Genomic DNA, 16,479 nt, shown 5'->3' with positions numbered 1-16,479 from the left:
CTGAGCAAACCTTAGATCACTACCCTAGATAACTACCGCCGAGGATTTCGAGCTTTGTAAAGGTGTGTTTAGACACTCTAATATATCTTACAACAATATAAAATGAACAAAAGGAGTCTATTAATGAATGTATTTTTCCAAAACTAGTTCCATCTTCTTCATTGTTGTTAAAATGTAATGCTCACAATCTAAATGCCAAGCCACAGTCTAAAATACTCAGCAGTTAGGGATTTCCATCGGGAAATTCTGCTATGGTTATAAATTCAGAAATTCCGGTGTAAACCAGTCTTTATAAACATTGACAAGGACCTATGTTCAATGCATTTATTTTCAATGCTACCTGGAAAGGCTTGGCGGGTAGAATTTTTGTCTATTTTTGGCATACTCAAAAAACAACGCGTATCGGCGTATTTCAGGTTAATGGACTTGTTGGCAAAACGCCGATCGGCGTTGGTCAGCATTCAAATGGTTAACCTTCTTACCTATAGGTACATACATACACTGATTTCTCACGAATTAGAACAAAAGTCAATTATGGCTCATATTTGATGCTATATATTATATATAGCTGCACAAGACGGATTTCGTGGTAGCTGTATAAATACAGAAAGCTGTATATATACAAAAAGCTGTGTATATATACAGAAATTTCAATGAGGCGCGTATGACCGTCATACAATGAATTTGTTGAATTAACGCTTTTCAATTTGAACAATTTGGTGTCACCGGGTGCAGATTGCACTCCCCGCACGAGCCTAGCGACGCTACTGCGTATATTTATATTAATTACTTTTCCATGTACATAATTATATTAATGAAATAAAAAATAATTTCAGATATTCCATAAAGCTGAACTGCCGTTTATAAAAATGAGTGATTCTTCATTCATGACTCAATTGAAAGGTAACACCCTGACGTGGAAACCACACGATGATATGCCTCAAAGTCTCGTTGATCTCCTCGTACGTATATTCATGTATGTTTTTGTTTGTATCCTTTTTTTTTTTTTCTGGATGTTGTTAATATTTCTCTGTTGTTTAGGTTAAATGTTGGGACGTATCGCCAAAAAATAGGCCGACATTTACGGAAACTACTCGAGCAATATCGAAAATTCTCAAAGAGTCCACAGCGTCGGTTTCAAAGTGATTCCATGCAGACTGATTTTTTTTAAATATATACATATATAATAATGATCTTGTATTTATTGTGTCTGTGTATGTATTTTACTATGAATTTATACTTAACGTCATATTGTGGCTCCACATTGTATTGTGAGTCCACTTTGACTGATTTTTTTCTCGTTATTTTTTACGATGATCTAAAAATGAACTAGTCTTATATTTTTTACAATCGTAATTTTTCGACGCGACTTTATTTTATACGTGTACATTTTTTGATGTATTTTTTTAACGGCTTTTATAAAGTTAGGTATGTGTGCCTATAACTATGCATGTATTTTTTTTTATAAAGATACTATTTATAATCTGCATGTATTTTATACGTTTAATTTTTACTATATGATAGACGAATGGTCGAATGAAGCGGAAATGTATGTAGTGTTGTCTCAATTATTATTGTAAAGACACATCCATTGAACATTATCGTACATATATGAATCGAATTTCCACTGGAAAAGATGTTAATTATTATATTATAGCATAAAAAAATATTTATATAAAAATATATATATTATAATTCATACATCCATACATATATAATATATATATTGTATATTGTGAAATATGACTGTACCAGTTTGCATTTATTAGATTTACACACGATTTATTATCATCGTTTAACTATAATAGTATCGTACTTCGTAAGTGTTTTATATTCATGTGATAATCGCATATGATGCCTTCCGTCATCGTTACACGTTCAAATACAAAATTGCTAAAGCTCTTTGAATGTGCATTCTCGAATGCATTTTAAAACTCTATGTGTGTGTGTGTGTGTGTGTGTGTGTGCTGTGCAATTCTGTACGTGTAACGATATATTTTTCAACGAGCAATATCTATTAACTAATGCTTTCTTATATTCTTTTGTACTATAATTTCTAGTCATTTTTGCTTTTCGTTTGTAAGTTATAGGTTATGTATGTATGTGCACATTGCTATCGCCCGATAATATTATACGTAGTGTTTCCAAACTCAACATCAACTATATAGTATCCGATATGCTGTCTGTAGATTTTAGATAGGAAAGTCTTCCCCAATTCATATTTATTTATGTTTCAATGATTTGCATTTTATTTTTGATATACTTATGATAGTAATGTGTGAAGCATCCATTGGTAATACTCATCGATGCAAAAGAAATCTATAAGGATGTCGCATGCGTATTTATTACAAGTTTAGCTTTTATCGTGTAAAATTTGTTGAAGATTCGATTTAATATTTATCATTGACAAAACAATGAGATTGTATATATTTTATTGTAAGAATTATTTTATATTGAATATTAGAATAAGAGTGATGTCTTCATTTCTTTCTATTATTATTATTTTTTGTACTAATATACATACATATATCAGACTTTTAATTTCCGATAAGTTTATATACAATTTTTTTTTTATAAAATTTTACTCATGTGATAAAACATTTTCTATTCAATTTTATATGAAAGGTAGTGAAGAGGCTGAGAAAGCTTAAAAACTTATATATGTATAAAAAAAAACATCATTGTATCAACATTGCATATAGAATAGTTTTAGACGTTTTAAGATAGTTTTAAGATTTTTTTATAATTTATTACATTTATACATTTATCGAAATAAAATAATCTTTTAATACTCAAGAAATTTCAATTTTATTATTTTCAAATTATGCTTAATATTTCGATTGTTCGAGAACTATTATCAATTCTACTAATCAGAAATCTTACTATGAGAGTATGACAAACATCGATATCGATTTTAATGTGTGTGAAAAATTCATCAGCGCCAACTTTAACCCTTTCAGTGCTGACGTCTTTTCTGTTGAAAGCCCGTCACGCTGAAAATTTCGCCAACATTTCCAACTAGAATTATTTAGAAATCCAATAGAAGGTATAAAAATGGTAGCTAATCCAAACAAACCCTAGATAACTACCGCCGAGGATTTCGAACTTTGTAAAGGTGTGTTTAGACACTCCAATATATCTTGCAACAATATAAAATAAACAAAAGAAGTCTATTAATGAATGTATTTTTCCAAAACTAGTTCCATCTTCTTCATTGTTGTTAAAATGTAATGCTCACAAACTAAATGCCAAGCCAAAATCTAAAATACTCGGCAGTTAGGGATTTCAATCGAGAAATTCTGCTATGGCTATAAATTCAGAAATTCCGGTGTAAACCAGTCTTTATAAACATTGACACGGATTACACGACCTATGTTCAATGCATTTCTTTTCAATGCTACCTGGAAAGGCTTAGCAGGTAGTATTCTTGTTTATTTTTTACATACTCCAAAAACAACGCGTATCGGCGTATTTCAGGTTAATGGACTTGTTGGCAAAACGCCGATCGGCGTTGGTCAGCATTCAAATGGTTAACCTTCTACCTATAGGTACATACATACACTGATTTCTCAGGAATTAGAACAAAAGTCAATTATGGCTCATATTTGATGCTATATATTATATATAGCTGCACAAGACGGATTTCGTGGTAGCTGTATATATACGAAAAGGTTACCTGACAACTCGTTCACAGATTTTCCGTAAACCGAGGATGCGCTCCAGGCATTACGTATACCGCCATCTCTTTCTCACCCCGTCTGTTCACCAAGATCTCGTTTACTATGCCATTACGTATGCAGCCATCTCTTTCACAGACCGTCTGTTATCGGTGAACAGACGGTCTGTGAAAGAGATGGCTGCATACGTAATGGCAGAGTAAACGAGATCTTGGTGAACAGACGGGGTGAGAAAGAGATGGCCGTATACTTAATGCCTGGAGCGCATCCTCGGTTTACGGAAAATCTGTGAACGAGTTGTCGTGTCACCATACAAAAATCTGCATTCAAAGGGTTAAACTCCGTGACCGTGCACGCCCTGTTGACCCCCTACGGCATGAGGATTCACCTTTACAGTTGAAATTTTCTCAAGTATCCATCTACTTATGGATATGTGTCCATCTCTATATTATGACAATGAAAAAGTGTAGTAAATAAAATGAACCAAGTATTCAACATGTTATTTATTCAATTTCACACTATATATGTATATATATATATTTTGTTCATACATATATATATATATAAATGTATAATGAAGCATAATAAAGGAATCAATCAATAATTATCTCCATCTTAACAGTACCGAATTAAATAATATAAATGTGGGTATTCTCAATCGTTCGATATTACCTAACACCAATTTGAATATCTCTTCGACTGTCGACTCAATGAACGATTTTCATAATAAATTATAAATAAATCTAAATATCACTGTAAATATCACAAAATCTTAACACTTCAAAAACTAATCACGTTTTTTTTTTGGTAAAATAATGTACTTAACTGACTTTGAAATAAAATATTTTATCGTTGGTGTGGTGGTTGACTATGTTCGTCTCATCTTTTCTGTTTGGGTGTCCTCTCCCTCAACATTTTCAAGCGATTAAAGCGTGCTTTTGAGATTCGACAGAGATAGTTGGCGGGTGATTTTTGCAACAGCGGTTAAATTATATAATCAAAACACATATGCATCACAACACAATTATTATCAAAAGATGCAAACTTTAGCTTTAAATGTAATAATTATATTTTCATACATAAATATACTTATGTGTAATATACAGCTTCACCGTAATTGTAACTGCTAACTAATTGGTTTAACATTAACTTTAGAATGGTTAATTGTTCTTCTCAACGATCTTTTCTCAACAAGCATTTCGGCGCTTTTAACAGTAACCATCGAAAGCATTTTGTCGATTGACATTTAATTTTAAAGGCCAACTAAATATCTCTAAAATCGCTCATTGGGAAATAAATCTGCAAATTAACAATATCAAATATATGGGTTTGGTGCAAACGATCGAAAAGCGCCAGACAGATTGAACCACAGATTAACTGGATGGCAGCTTTAAACGCAATCCTCGTCTTCTCGAATGATAGATTGCACATCAGATGACGAGTAACCTTTCGATGTGCACAGATGCAATTATTAAAATTGAGTTGGATCTTTCTGGCTAGTTTAATAAGGCAAAATTCGGAACTGAAGTATCAGGAGCACAGAACGTATACAGGGTAGGTATGTCGGGACTTCGGGTAGATTTCGCTTAGTGTAAGTGCGAGCAGTGCGCACGCATAAGGTACACGTGTCGTTAATCTGTGATTCAGTCTGTCTGGCGCTTGTCGATCGTTTGCACCGCATCGCAAATATATGCATAGATAAAAACAAAAAACGAACCTTCAAACAATATACAACATCTACTGAATGAAAATAAAATTTTACAATTCATACACTTTGAAGTTTCTCATAAAATTGCATACAAAAACTAACTTGACTAGTAATGGTAAAAAATAACTACATTGATTTTCAGATAACATTTTGAAACCTGTCAATATAACTAAAATTAATAATAATTAAAAAATTTGTAAATGTTAATCGAGAAATACACAAAAATATCTTTGAAATTTAGGTTACATTTGGCTATTATTATTTAGAGATACATTCGAATGGCCTAAATATGTATAAACATTTATGAATAAATACATATGTTTATTTAATGGAAGACAAGTGTATGGCTTATATAACACACTGATACAAATATAAATATTAAATATATGTTACAATCCCCAACATTACGCTATCTATATATTTTTTTATATATAATAATCAATACACACTAATGCAAATCAAACGAGAATTTAGTAATTGAAAATATACTTAAATCAATGGTGTAAACGTTTATAAAAGCGCACGTAAAATACATACACACATACATAGATAATCAATAAATGTACTGAAGCAACGAAACTTTAGCTCGAATCGACGAAACAATCCAAAGCTAGTGCACATGGTCATCGTGTAAGCATTAGTCTCGCAGTTCGGGGATCCACGTGCTGACAAATGCGTGAATTGTATTGACTTGTAGCCGACTTTACGTGAATCTTAGATATAAATGGACCACAGCAACGAGGATCCCCGCTCCTCTAGTCAATTCACAGTCTGATAGCTTAAACACTAAGTAACTTTCGGATTGAACCATTATTTGAGTTTTTGGCATACATATTTCGGTATTGGTTTGTGCATAGTGGGAAAATTTAAATTTCAATCAATGCTGTGTATCTGTCTGATGTAGTAAATGATTTAATTCCTTAGTCTTAGTGACGTAAGCCTCGTATCGTTACAAACCAACCGTGCGAAAACAATACAACACCGTCGAGCATTTTTCATACGGCACCTTACACAAATAGTCAATGTCGAAAAAGTCACAATTGTTTCATATTTTACATTAAAATTCAACTCTACCATAAAATTTGGTACAGACAACATAATTACACTCCGACTCCGAGGCACGGGGTACAGAGGAATAAACTTAATGATACCTAAGTTAGCCTATTGGCACACAGATATAAATATTAACTGAGGAAACACACGTCAAAGCTGCACAGTAAACGTCATTATTGATATCTTGATAGCAAATACTGATTGAAAACCAGCTTTCGTATTTGCAATGTGAAATTGACATAGATATATCACAAAAGACGTTCGTCAGACATATTTTCAAAAGTTTTTACGTACATATATATCAAACCAGTCGTTTAAAGTCGAATTTTAAATTGTACAATTGCACCACAATAGTAACTCAAAATTAAAAAAAAAATCACAAATACTTAGAAGCAATTATTATGTTATGACAAAATTGAGAAAAAAGAGTGAACATTAGCCGTTTCAAGACTGTCGTAATGACATCTCCCCTTTAATATCCTTACTAGCTAATAAAAGTTAGTATGTTTGTTAGAAAATGTATAGTTTCAAAGAATAGTATTCTTTTAAATAGGACAATGACAAAAGTTGATCAAAAGTGTACATTTTCCCGAGGAAAATATATCAATATGGATTACATTTAACTTATCTAAGAGAATTTAAATAAATAAATTACTTGCTAAAGCATCTATAAACTATCAATAATAAAAATATTAACGCTACAATTGTTCATTTCAAATTACTCAACAAATATGAAGTACATACATACATAAATCCGAGTACATTGTCAACTCAAAGCACAACACGATTTTCAAATAATTCTTTTCATATATATATCTGTGAACGTTTTTTGAACATTTACGATACATTTTTGAACACGCGCCATTTTCTTCTATCACATTTACACGTCAGAGTGCAAATTAAAAATGTTGATTTAAACGATTTTATCCTTAACTATAAATTTATTTTGATAGTAATTTTAGTACATGTAAAATTGATATGGAATTTTCGGAAGATAACAGTTTCATATATGTGGATATGTTTATGCATTAGATTAAAATTCTTTTCGTAATATGTTTCTCAAAATATTCTTAATACTCTAAAGTTGACATGCCTACATGTGATATATTTTTTAAAATATTTTCCTATAGTACAATTTCAATGATCAAAATTTTATTGCAACATTGATAAATTCCAAAATACATCCACGAATTAATAAATTGCAGTGTTTATTTATCAGTCCTTCATTTAAATAAAAAAAATCAAAATAATATTCACTATTATGTACCATAGTTACCATCATTATAATATAAAAAAAATTATATGTTAATGGAATGTGTAATTATACAGTTTATATTATACATTGCATTTAAATTAAATTGTATTTAATAAGATAAATTAGTTTTTGTAGAAATTAAATTAGATAGATATATTGAAGGAAGTTAGAATGCAATTTATAAATATTTTCAAAAATAGTTAACCGCCGACGTGCTATTTAGATATTATTAGTAATATATGTATGTATTTGCAAGCAATGAGATCAAATATTCACATATTGATTCAAATACCTTGAAGAGGAAACTTTAAGTGTGGATATTAGATCACAATATTTGAAAATATTTACAAATTGATTATGCACGTAGACTCGCTAGCTCCAACACTAAAATTGAAAATGAATAATGTTTTCCTTTGAATGTATTGAAAATACAATATTATTTCATTAATCAAAAATATAATACACTGAATACTCTCATGACCTCGTTATATAATTAAATAGTTAATCGGAGACCATTTGAATATAAAATTAATTGTATCATACATAATAAAAACTTGATTTGACTAATTATATATTTATATTTTTAAATAATCAATCGACAATATACTATTTTAATTCATCCTAAAGGAAAAACATTGCTATTTTTAACTTTCAATGTAACCAACAAGTCTTATTAATGTGAAACACAATTCCATGGTATGAGTATTATCACCTTTCTAACTATCTAATTTGCGATAAATCATTATAATATTATTATATGAAGTTTTCCGTTTCAAATTCGCATGTCAGATTCATTAAAAATAACTACAAAATATTTACTCGACATCGCTGCAATGGAATTTTTGAACAAATCAACAATGATATGTAACAATTGCTATGTGAAACGATACTAGGATGTATTAAATCTATTCCATCGTGTCGTATTGGACTTTCTTCACTTTCAAATAGCGGAATATTCCATAGCCGGTGATTGTGCACAGGACGGCCACCGAGAGTGTAGCACCAACAGCTATCGGAGCAGTCTCATCCCGCATTGATCCACTGGCAGAGCAAGCAAATATCGGTCCGAATGCATTCTTCGCTTTGTACATGAAAGCCTGCAGTTGAAAATCCCTCAGGAAAACCGTCGCCTTCTGATCCACCCCTTTCCTGCAAACCATCACGTGCCATTCAATGAACCGAATACCACACATTCCAAACTCCACACAAAACGCAATGTACTTACGATTGATCGTAATTGTCAAGTTCTATTGTTGTCTCTGTTGTGCAACCGAACGACTTACTTACTGGCGTTGGAAACAATAAAGCCGAATGTTTGACCGGAGTCGACAGAGTCATCGGAACGTTTGACTTATCGATGTGTTCAAATAATTTATTATTTGTATTGTAATTAAGTTCCATTTTGTTCACATACCACCTTTCACCACCAGGAGTCTGTAAATGTATCAAACAATTTGATTTCAGTCCATACATATTAATTATAGAACATAAAAAAATATTGTAATTTATATAGTGTTTTTATCACACAATAGCGTATATTATTGGGCAGGTTTTAATTGTATAGAAAACAAACGCACATATAATATATTAGTGTTTTTACCCGGCTTCGCTCGGTATTTGTAATATAAACCGCTTAAACATGGCCAATCTAATATAGTAAACATTTTATTACATTTATTTGAATAGTTTTATTTCGGGTTTGGTGCAAACGATCGAAAAGCGCCAGACAGATTGAACCACAGATTAACTGGATGGCTGCTTTAAACGCAATTCTCGACTTCACGAATGATAGATTGCACATCAGATGACGAGTAACCTTTCGATGTGCACAGATGCAATTATTAAAATGGTAATTATTAAAATTGAGTTGGATCTTTCTGGCGAGTTTTTAATAATTTAATAAGGAAAAATTCGGAACTAAAGTATCAGAAGCACAGAACGTATACAGGGTAGGTATGTCGGGACTTCGGGTAGATTTCGCTTAGTGTAAGTGCGATCAGTGCGCACGCATAAGGTACACGTGTCGTTAATCTGTGGTTCAGTCTGTCTGGCGCTTTTCGATCGTTTGCACCGCATCGTTTTATTTCATATAAATTTATTTGAATACTCATTTGTTTTTTTTATTAAATTGACTTTCACGAACAAACAAACATATATACTAAATCTCTTTCGAAAATATATGTATACCAGAATCTGCCCCCCCCCCCCCCATTGCCTTCGCTCCCGGCTTTAGTTTTCTTTTCGATCTGACAAATCGCTGCAAACGACGCGGCTGCATGCTCATTTCATACTTTTGTCTCGATTTTTGCCTTTTTAAACTTGCCAGAAAGATCCAACTCAATTTTAATAATTGCCAGTCATTAGAGACACGTATTTTGGGCATTTTGCCATAAATGCTCAATGGATGCTAAAATTCGGAATATATGCCAATAGATACTAAATTGGTAAAATATGCGAATAGATGGTAAAATAACAAACAAAAGTGAAATTTGAATAAAAATTATAAAATTAATAGACGATTTAGAAGGATCTTCCTATTCCTTTGCCCATTTATTATGTGAAGAAATTGAGGGGATAAATCAGAACTTGCAGTTTACCATAGAAGGTGTTTTTCCTGTCGAAACCAAGCAACTGTTTTTGTCTACTAGTGTAAACAAAAGAAGACAGTTGGAGCTGTGTATCCAAAAGGCTGCTCAAAAAAGTGTCTTAAAACTAGAATCGCATTCAAGACTAAATAATCCATATGTGGCAGGTATGAAATCTAATAGAAAGAGTTTCGTTTTTTAGAAACGTGCCATTGTTTAATGTATTAACAGAATCTCAATGTTTGGAAGGATATCTGCACTTTTTTAGGCAATTAATATAGAGAATATAAAAAGTGAATCCACGCCGGATATATTGCTATTATTGATGGCAACAAAAATGAAATATGAAGAGTTTGGTTGTGCAGCTCTAAAATCTATTTGGTGTCACGTCAATAGTGTGGATGCTGAAAGGTATTTTAGTATATACAAAATAATTAATTGTTACCGATCGTCGCACGATCCCAAAAAAGAATGTGTAGAAATATGCTCCATGTTGAGTTTTAATAAATTTTAATTGGTATTATATTTTTATATTCATATTTTTTGTGTTTGTATTTTTAAATTCATGTTTTTTGTCTTTGTTTTTTAATATTCACGTTTTTTTCTTTGTAATTTTAATTACAAAACATTTTTGAATTTTTCTATTATTTTTAAATTGTTGTGTTGTCTTTAAATTGTATGTATATAAATTTTATTAAAATTCATCGAAATTGTTTATTATTTAAAATTAAACTCTAGACGGTGATAATGAACATTTTTAATGCCCTAAAACGCTAAAATGCAAAATGAAAATGCTAAAATTGACAAAAATAGATGCCCAAAATACGTGTCTTTACAAACCAAACAAACAAAAATACATACATACAGAGTCTCTTTCGAAATTGTATATTAGATGTATTATATATAGAAAATATATTAGTGAAAATAATTGTTAAATTCTTCTACACTGATGGAGACATTTTTTCAATGGAAGAAATATGACCCATTAACCAGAGTAATTATTATAAGATACGCTATCGTGAGATGAAAATACCATATAACAAATATACTTTAGAAAAGCTCCAAATCAGTTCAAATCCTTTGAACTTCATTGTCATTGATTCAATGTCTTCATATCGACAGTTTCCAGTTACAACAGCTTCTTCAGGCACAAACAGATCAGCCTCCTTAAAACATAGTTCAAATTTACAATACGTTTTAATACAATGTTTATGGACAGTGAAGATTCCCTTACCATTTGTTCGCCGAGTTTGTTGGTGTATTTGATGCTGAGCAAGGCATCAGTTTTGAGCAATATGCATGTAGCTCCTGATGAGCTGTTCACTCTGTAAAGAGCGGTGTTGGAGACAGTCGGAACCGGAGCAGGTAGTACACCCACCAAACTGCCAGATGAAAGACCCTACAATGCAAATGAAGGATTAACAAACTGTAATAGCTTGAATATTTTAAGCATTAACATTTTCGGGTATCTCACAGTATCGCCAGGCATTGGAGTCGTTCTACTGTACTTTGTATACCGCGGTTTCTTTGTCGACAACCCTTCCAGCTGTAAGCCGGTAACGCTGTACAAAACGCAACCTAAAATAACATTTAAATATTTTAGATTTACTCTATCTATACATATAAGAAGCATCAATAGATACAATATTATTTTTGCTAAAGATTTTGACTTATTGTTTTGTATACATTTTTTTTATTAGTATTCATCACATATTTTTATATGTTTTTTGAAAATATGTGTAATTTATTTGTACATTTGGCTGGTAATTTGAAATTTTGAGGATATTTCGAACACCATTAAGAGGGCTGGACACCAGCGCCTTGTCCATACAAACGTATTACACTTCTCCCTTCCTCAATTATGGCACTAGAGAAATTATTTTTTAATATGCTATGTATATCCACCATTAGGATGCATCTATTGTTTTATTTTTTTGATTAGTTATTTTTTATAGGAGCCAGGAGCCGCCAAACATCTATAAAATCACCTCTTTTTTACACCCACGAAAAGAGTCCAGCGTGCTTATTTAACGGTCGATTTTTAAAAAAATACGCACACAGTTGCACAGAAAATATCTTTCTCATACCGATGATGAATTTTTTTTTTTATTGGTCCAGTTTTGGAAGAGAAAATAGGAGAATACGAAACCTCGATTTTGTCGATTTAAAATACGTATTATCTGGTCGAAGCGCAACTGTCGCATTCACTCAATATATATATTGATATATATTATCACATTCACTCAATATATACATTCACTCAATATATATATCGAAGAAAGGAACGGCAACAAAATTTAGGTTTCGGGTGTACAGCCCTCTTAAACCTGTTAACCGTTTCGATATATACATATATTTAAAAAATATAATCAGAAGTTCATTACTATAATTAAAAATTATCAATAAACTAGAAATGGTAGTTATCTCTTGATCACATTTATTCCAATATTTTCTGTACGAGTATATCATATACATATGTCATTTAGTTTAATCAGAGTTTCACTATATCATAAACAGATATAACCATACGAACGCTTAACAATGAACATGTGTAACAATTGAGCATAACAAAATTTAAAGTTTTATCTTTTGAACAGCTCTCAAAACTATGTTAATATCACGTATGTACATACGTAAAATGTTTTGATGATATCGTTCTTGTTTGTGAAATTTCCTCTCAAAGTTTAACAGAGTTTATATATTATTTATAGTCTTGCCTTCATGAATAGATATGAACATTAACTAAGAATTACAAATAAAATATATTTATTGCAATATTTAGATCATTGTGGCATTACAGGTAAGTATGTATGTTGCGTCACAACGGTCAAATAAAAAATATAAGCCAGCAGTATGGCTCGGTGATTGCGTTTATGTTTAGCACCGAGAGATTGCCGGGTTCGATCCTGTGTTAATATTTAACACTGCTGGTCATTTGGATATTTGTGACTCAAAGTCAATCGTTTTCTATCAATTTGAGTTGACCAATTTATCTGATTTCATTGTTGAAACGGTTCCTCCATCAAATTGGCAAAAATCATCCTGGATTTATGTACGTACAATGTGTAAAAAGGGATGTATAAGTCTAAATCCATAAATGTATCTATGAATTAATTAAAAAAATTATTAATTAATTGTTAATTTCGTGTTCTTCAGCTTTTTGAAATACAGCGATTTATGTAATAAAAGTGCCGCAATGTTTGTAATTAATTGTCTAGGAAGGCGCATTGGGGTCTACCTGTTAGGCCTTCCTGGTAGAATAAATTTCTATCGGTGACTGCGCAAAATGTTGAAGTTTCAAACCGATCGGAAGAATGTAGGAATATTGCCTGAACGATTGGCGAAGTAAAACATTGAGTAAGCCTTGTAAAAATAGAACCAATGGAGAAAACAATCATATTGATAAAAATAGCAAGTAAATAATAACGAGTATAAAAACCTTATATACCCTTCAGTTATAAACACAGATTACATAAACACAATCTGCCTTAGATCGTCGACTTTAGAGAGTATTTAGTTAATATTGTAATATAAATAATTGTGGAATCTATGGTCGACTTGGGTATCACTTTTGATCCTCAATTCACCTTTCACAACCACATCAAGACAGTCGCTGACGTTTCCTTTCGTCGACTTGGATTTGTCTTGAGATATGCTAAGTTATTCTCCAACCCCATGTCTTCTCGCTTGCTTTTCAACTCGCTTGTTAGAAGTAAGCTAGAGTATAATGCGATTGTGTGGAATCCGCATCAAGCAAATTACTCTCTTATTATCGAAAAAGTGCAAAAAACATTTCTTCGTTTTCTATATAAGAAAGAGTTTGGGTATTACCCATATCTCTATCCTACTCCTTTCCTTTTGGGCATGCTTGGGTATAATTCCCTTGAACTTCAGAGAAACTTCCCGTTAATTCGTTTCGTTCTCCAGCTACTGAGTGGTAATACGTCATGCCCTTTGTTGCTGGAACAGTTGGGACTTTATATACCTAATAATTATGTGCGTGGTAGATATCATAATTTAATGGTTATACCTCCTGCTCGCACAGTTCTTTTTCGAATGGCTCCTATACCTAGAGCTATTCGACTTCTCAATGAAATCGTTGCTGCCGTCCCTGAATGTGATATTTTCCACCTCGGTGAGCGGAGATTATCGGATATTATTTTAACATATTTATCTGGTAACCTGCACTTATCGTTACTTTCTTAATTTGAATGTGATGTATGAGTGGAATCTTAATCTACTCTCTTCCATTTGGGCCTCGCTGTGATTTTATTTTTTATTCATATTTGTTTTATTTATTTTAATTTTTCTTTCTCCTTTGTACTATTTTAATTGTATTATTATTTTCCTTTTGTTACTTTCTTATTATTATTTTATTTTACCATGTTTTCTGCTTTTTAATTTTTCTGTTTTTTACTAATTTTACTTGTACTTATATCTTTATTGAATGTAGGCCATTGTGGCGCATTAGGTTCTTCCTGTAATGCCACAATGGTCCAAAACTATTAATAAATAATAAATATTGTGTATAATATGTATTATGAGCATTTTTTAAGAATTGTCAATTTGTTTTTGAGCTCTTTTTCCTATTATGCTGTACATTAACATTAGAATAATATAATACTATAATTACTAACAAAATAAAATAAAATTGTAAAATAGAAATTTATCAGTAGATCAGTAGCTATTGTGAACATAATTTAATAATAATAAAAAGCATTTAACAATCAAAATCAAATAAAAAATGTATTTATATAATATAATTTTTTTTTGTTGTTTATATGTATTTAGTGTTATTGGCTGCTTTATTCTTGTATATATGTAAGCCATTTGCTTGAAAACTATGTATGTATGTATCTCTTCAATATTACAAAAAATTCAAATTAAATTGAATTTTCATATACAAATAACGAATTTTCAACTAAAATATATTATAATTAGTTGTCTTTCAAAAAATTAGAAAGAGTTTTTACTTAAAAAAAAATCAAAAGTTTTTTTTTAGTTTTCATTATTTATTATTGCGCATGTTAGGAATTGATGTCAAACATTAACATTAACGCCACATAAAAGCAAAGACGACTCCACTTAACGACAGATATATGTAATGGGGAAATATAACGCATTAGTTCTCCAACTGCTCCGGTTATAAAAGTAGAACGATCGTTAAAAATAAACGAGCGTATTAATAAATTTGAGAATACACTTCTGGGAAATCGTAATTACGCCTTTTCAGACCGGAAGCACCCCCGTCACGTAGAGTGGGCGGCTTTAGTTCGTCATAGTGATGCAGTACTACGGGTACTGAACACGCGAAAATAAATCTAGAACTCGCCGAGTCCAAAATAGACACATATCCAATCAGAATTGATCGACCGCGAAGGTTCGACGAGGAAAAGAAGGCTTCTGAAGTGAAATGAGTTCGTCTTTCTGCAGGCCCTGACCATCCAGCTTTCTTGCCGCCCTGGGCAATTTTTTTTATATACCTACATACAAAATTTGATGTTAGAAAATTATGTTTTAAAATATTAATAAATAAGGGGCGGCAAAAATATATTTTGAAGGGTCGCCCAACATCTTATATAGAGGGCTATACACCAGCGTCTTGTCCATACAAACGTATTACACTTTTCTCTTCCTCAATAATGGCACTAGAGAATTTTTTTTTTAATATGCTATGAATATCCACCATTGACATGTTTCTATGGTTTAATTTTTTGATTAGTTATTTTTATATGAGTTAGGAGCCGCCAAAACATCTATAAAATCGCCTCTTTTTTACACCAACGAATAGAGTCCAGCGTGTTTATTTAACGGTTGATTTTTTAAAAAATACGACCACACAAACATAGAAAATATCTTTCTCATACCAATGATGACATTTTTTTTTAAATTGGTCCAGTTTCGGAGGAGAAAACTGGAGAATACGAAACCTCGATTTTGTCGATTTAAAATAGATATTATCTGGTCGGTTCGGTGATTACTAGTCAAATGTGAACCGGTCACAGGACAACCGGTCGCTCTAGATCGGTCACACGTGATCACCCGTCACACTAAAACTGGTCATGAGAAAACTGGTCACACATTAAAACTGGTCACGAGAAAACTGGTCACACCCTAAAATCGGTCAACCAGTTTTCTCGTGACCGATTTTAGTGTGACGGGTGATCACGTGTGACCGATCTAGAGCGACCGGTTGTCCTG

General features: G+C 31.8%; 2 protein-coding genes across 2 annotated transcripts in view; one reads left to right on the top strand and one right to left on the bottom strand.

The window, feature by feature from the left end:
- LOC143909183 (tyrosine-protein kinase-like otk) overlaps positions 1–1,295 on the top strand; it is a 37,126-nt gene extending 35,831 nt beyond the window's left edge. The window contains exons 23-24 of the mRNA XM_077427085.1: positions 837–962; positions 1,042–1,295. Of these exons, the coding sequence (XP_077283211.1) occupies positions 837–962; positions 1,042–1,146 (231 nt within the window). The 3' untranslated portion in view covers positions 1,147–1,295. The remainder of the gene's footprint in view (positions 1–836; positions 963–1,041) is intronic.
- A 7,303-nt stretch (positions 1,296–8,598) lies between these two features.
- On the bottom strand, positions 8,599–15,888 carry LOC143909182 (lysosome-associated membrane glycoprotein 5). Its single transcript, XM_077427084.1, has 7 exons — positions 15,872–15,888; positions 15,502–15,761; positions 11,753–11,892; positions 11,513–11,677; positions 11,328–11,444; positions 8,919–9,127; positions 8,599–8,842 (listed from the first exon to the last, which is right to left on the bottom strand). Exons 1-7 carry the CDS (start codon positions 15,886–15,888, stop codon positions 8,599–8,601), a joined length of 1,152 nt encoding a protein of 383 aa, XP_077283210.1.
- Between the last annotated feature and the right edge of the window lie 591 nt (positions 15,889–16,479).

Source organism: Arctopsyche grandis, chromosome 3 (genome assembly GCF_051622035.1).
Source record: "Arctopsyche grandis isolate Sample6627 chromosome 3, ASM5162203v2, whole genome shotgun sequence".
Lineage (NCBI taxonomy): Eukaryota > Metazoa > Arthropoda > Insecta > Trichoptera > Hydropsychidae > Arctopsyche > Arctopsyche grandis.
Note: the sequence above shows the minus strand (reverse complement) of the source record. Positions and strands in the feature narration are given on the sequence as shown.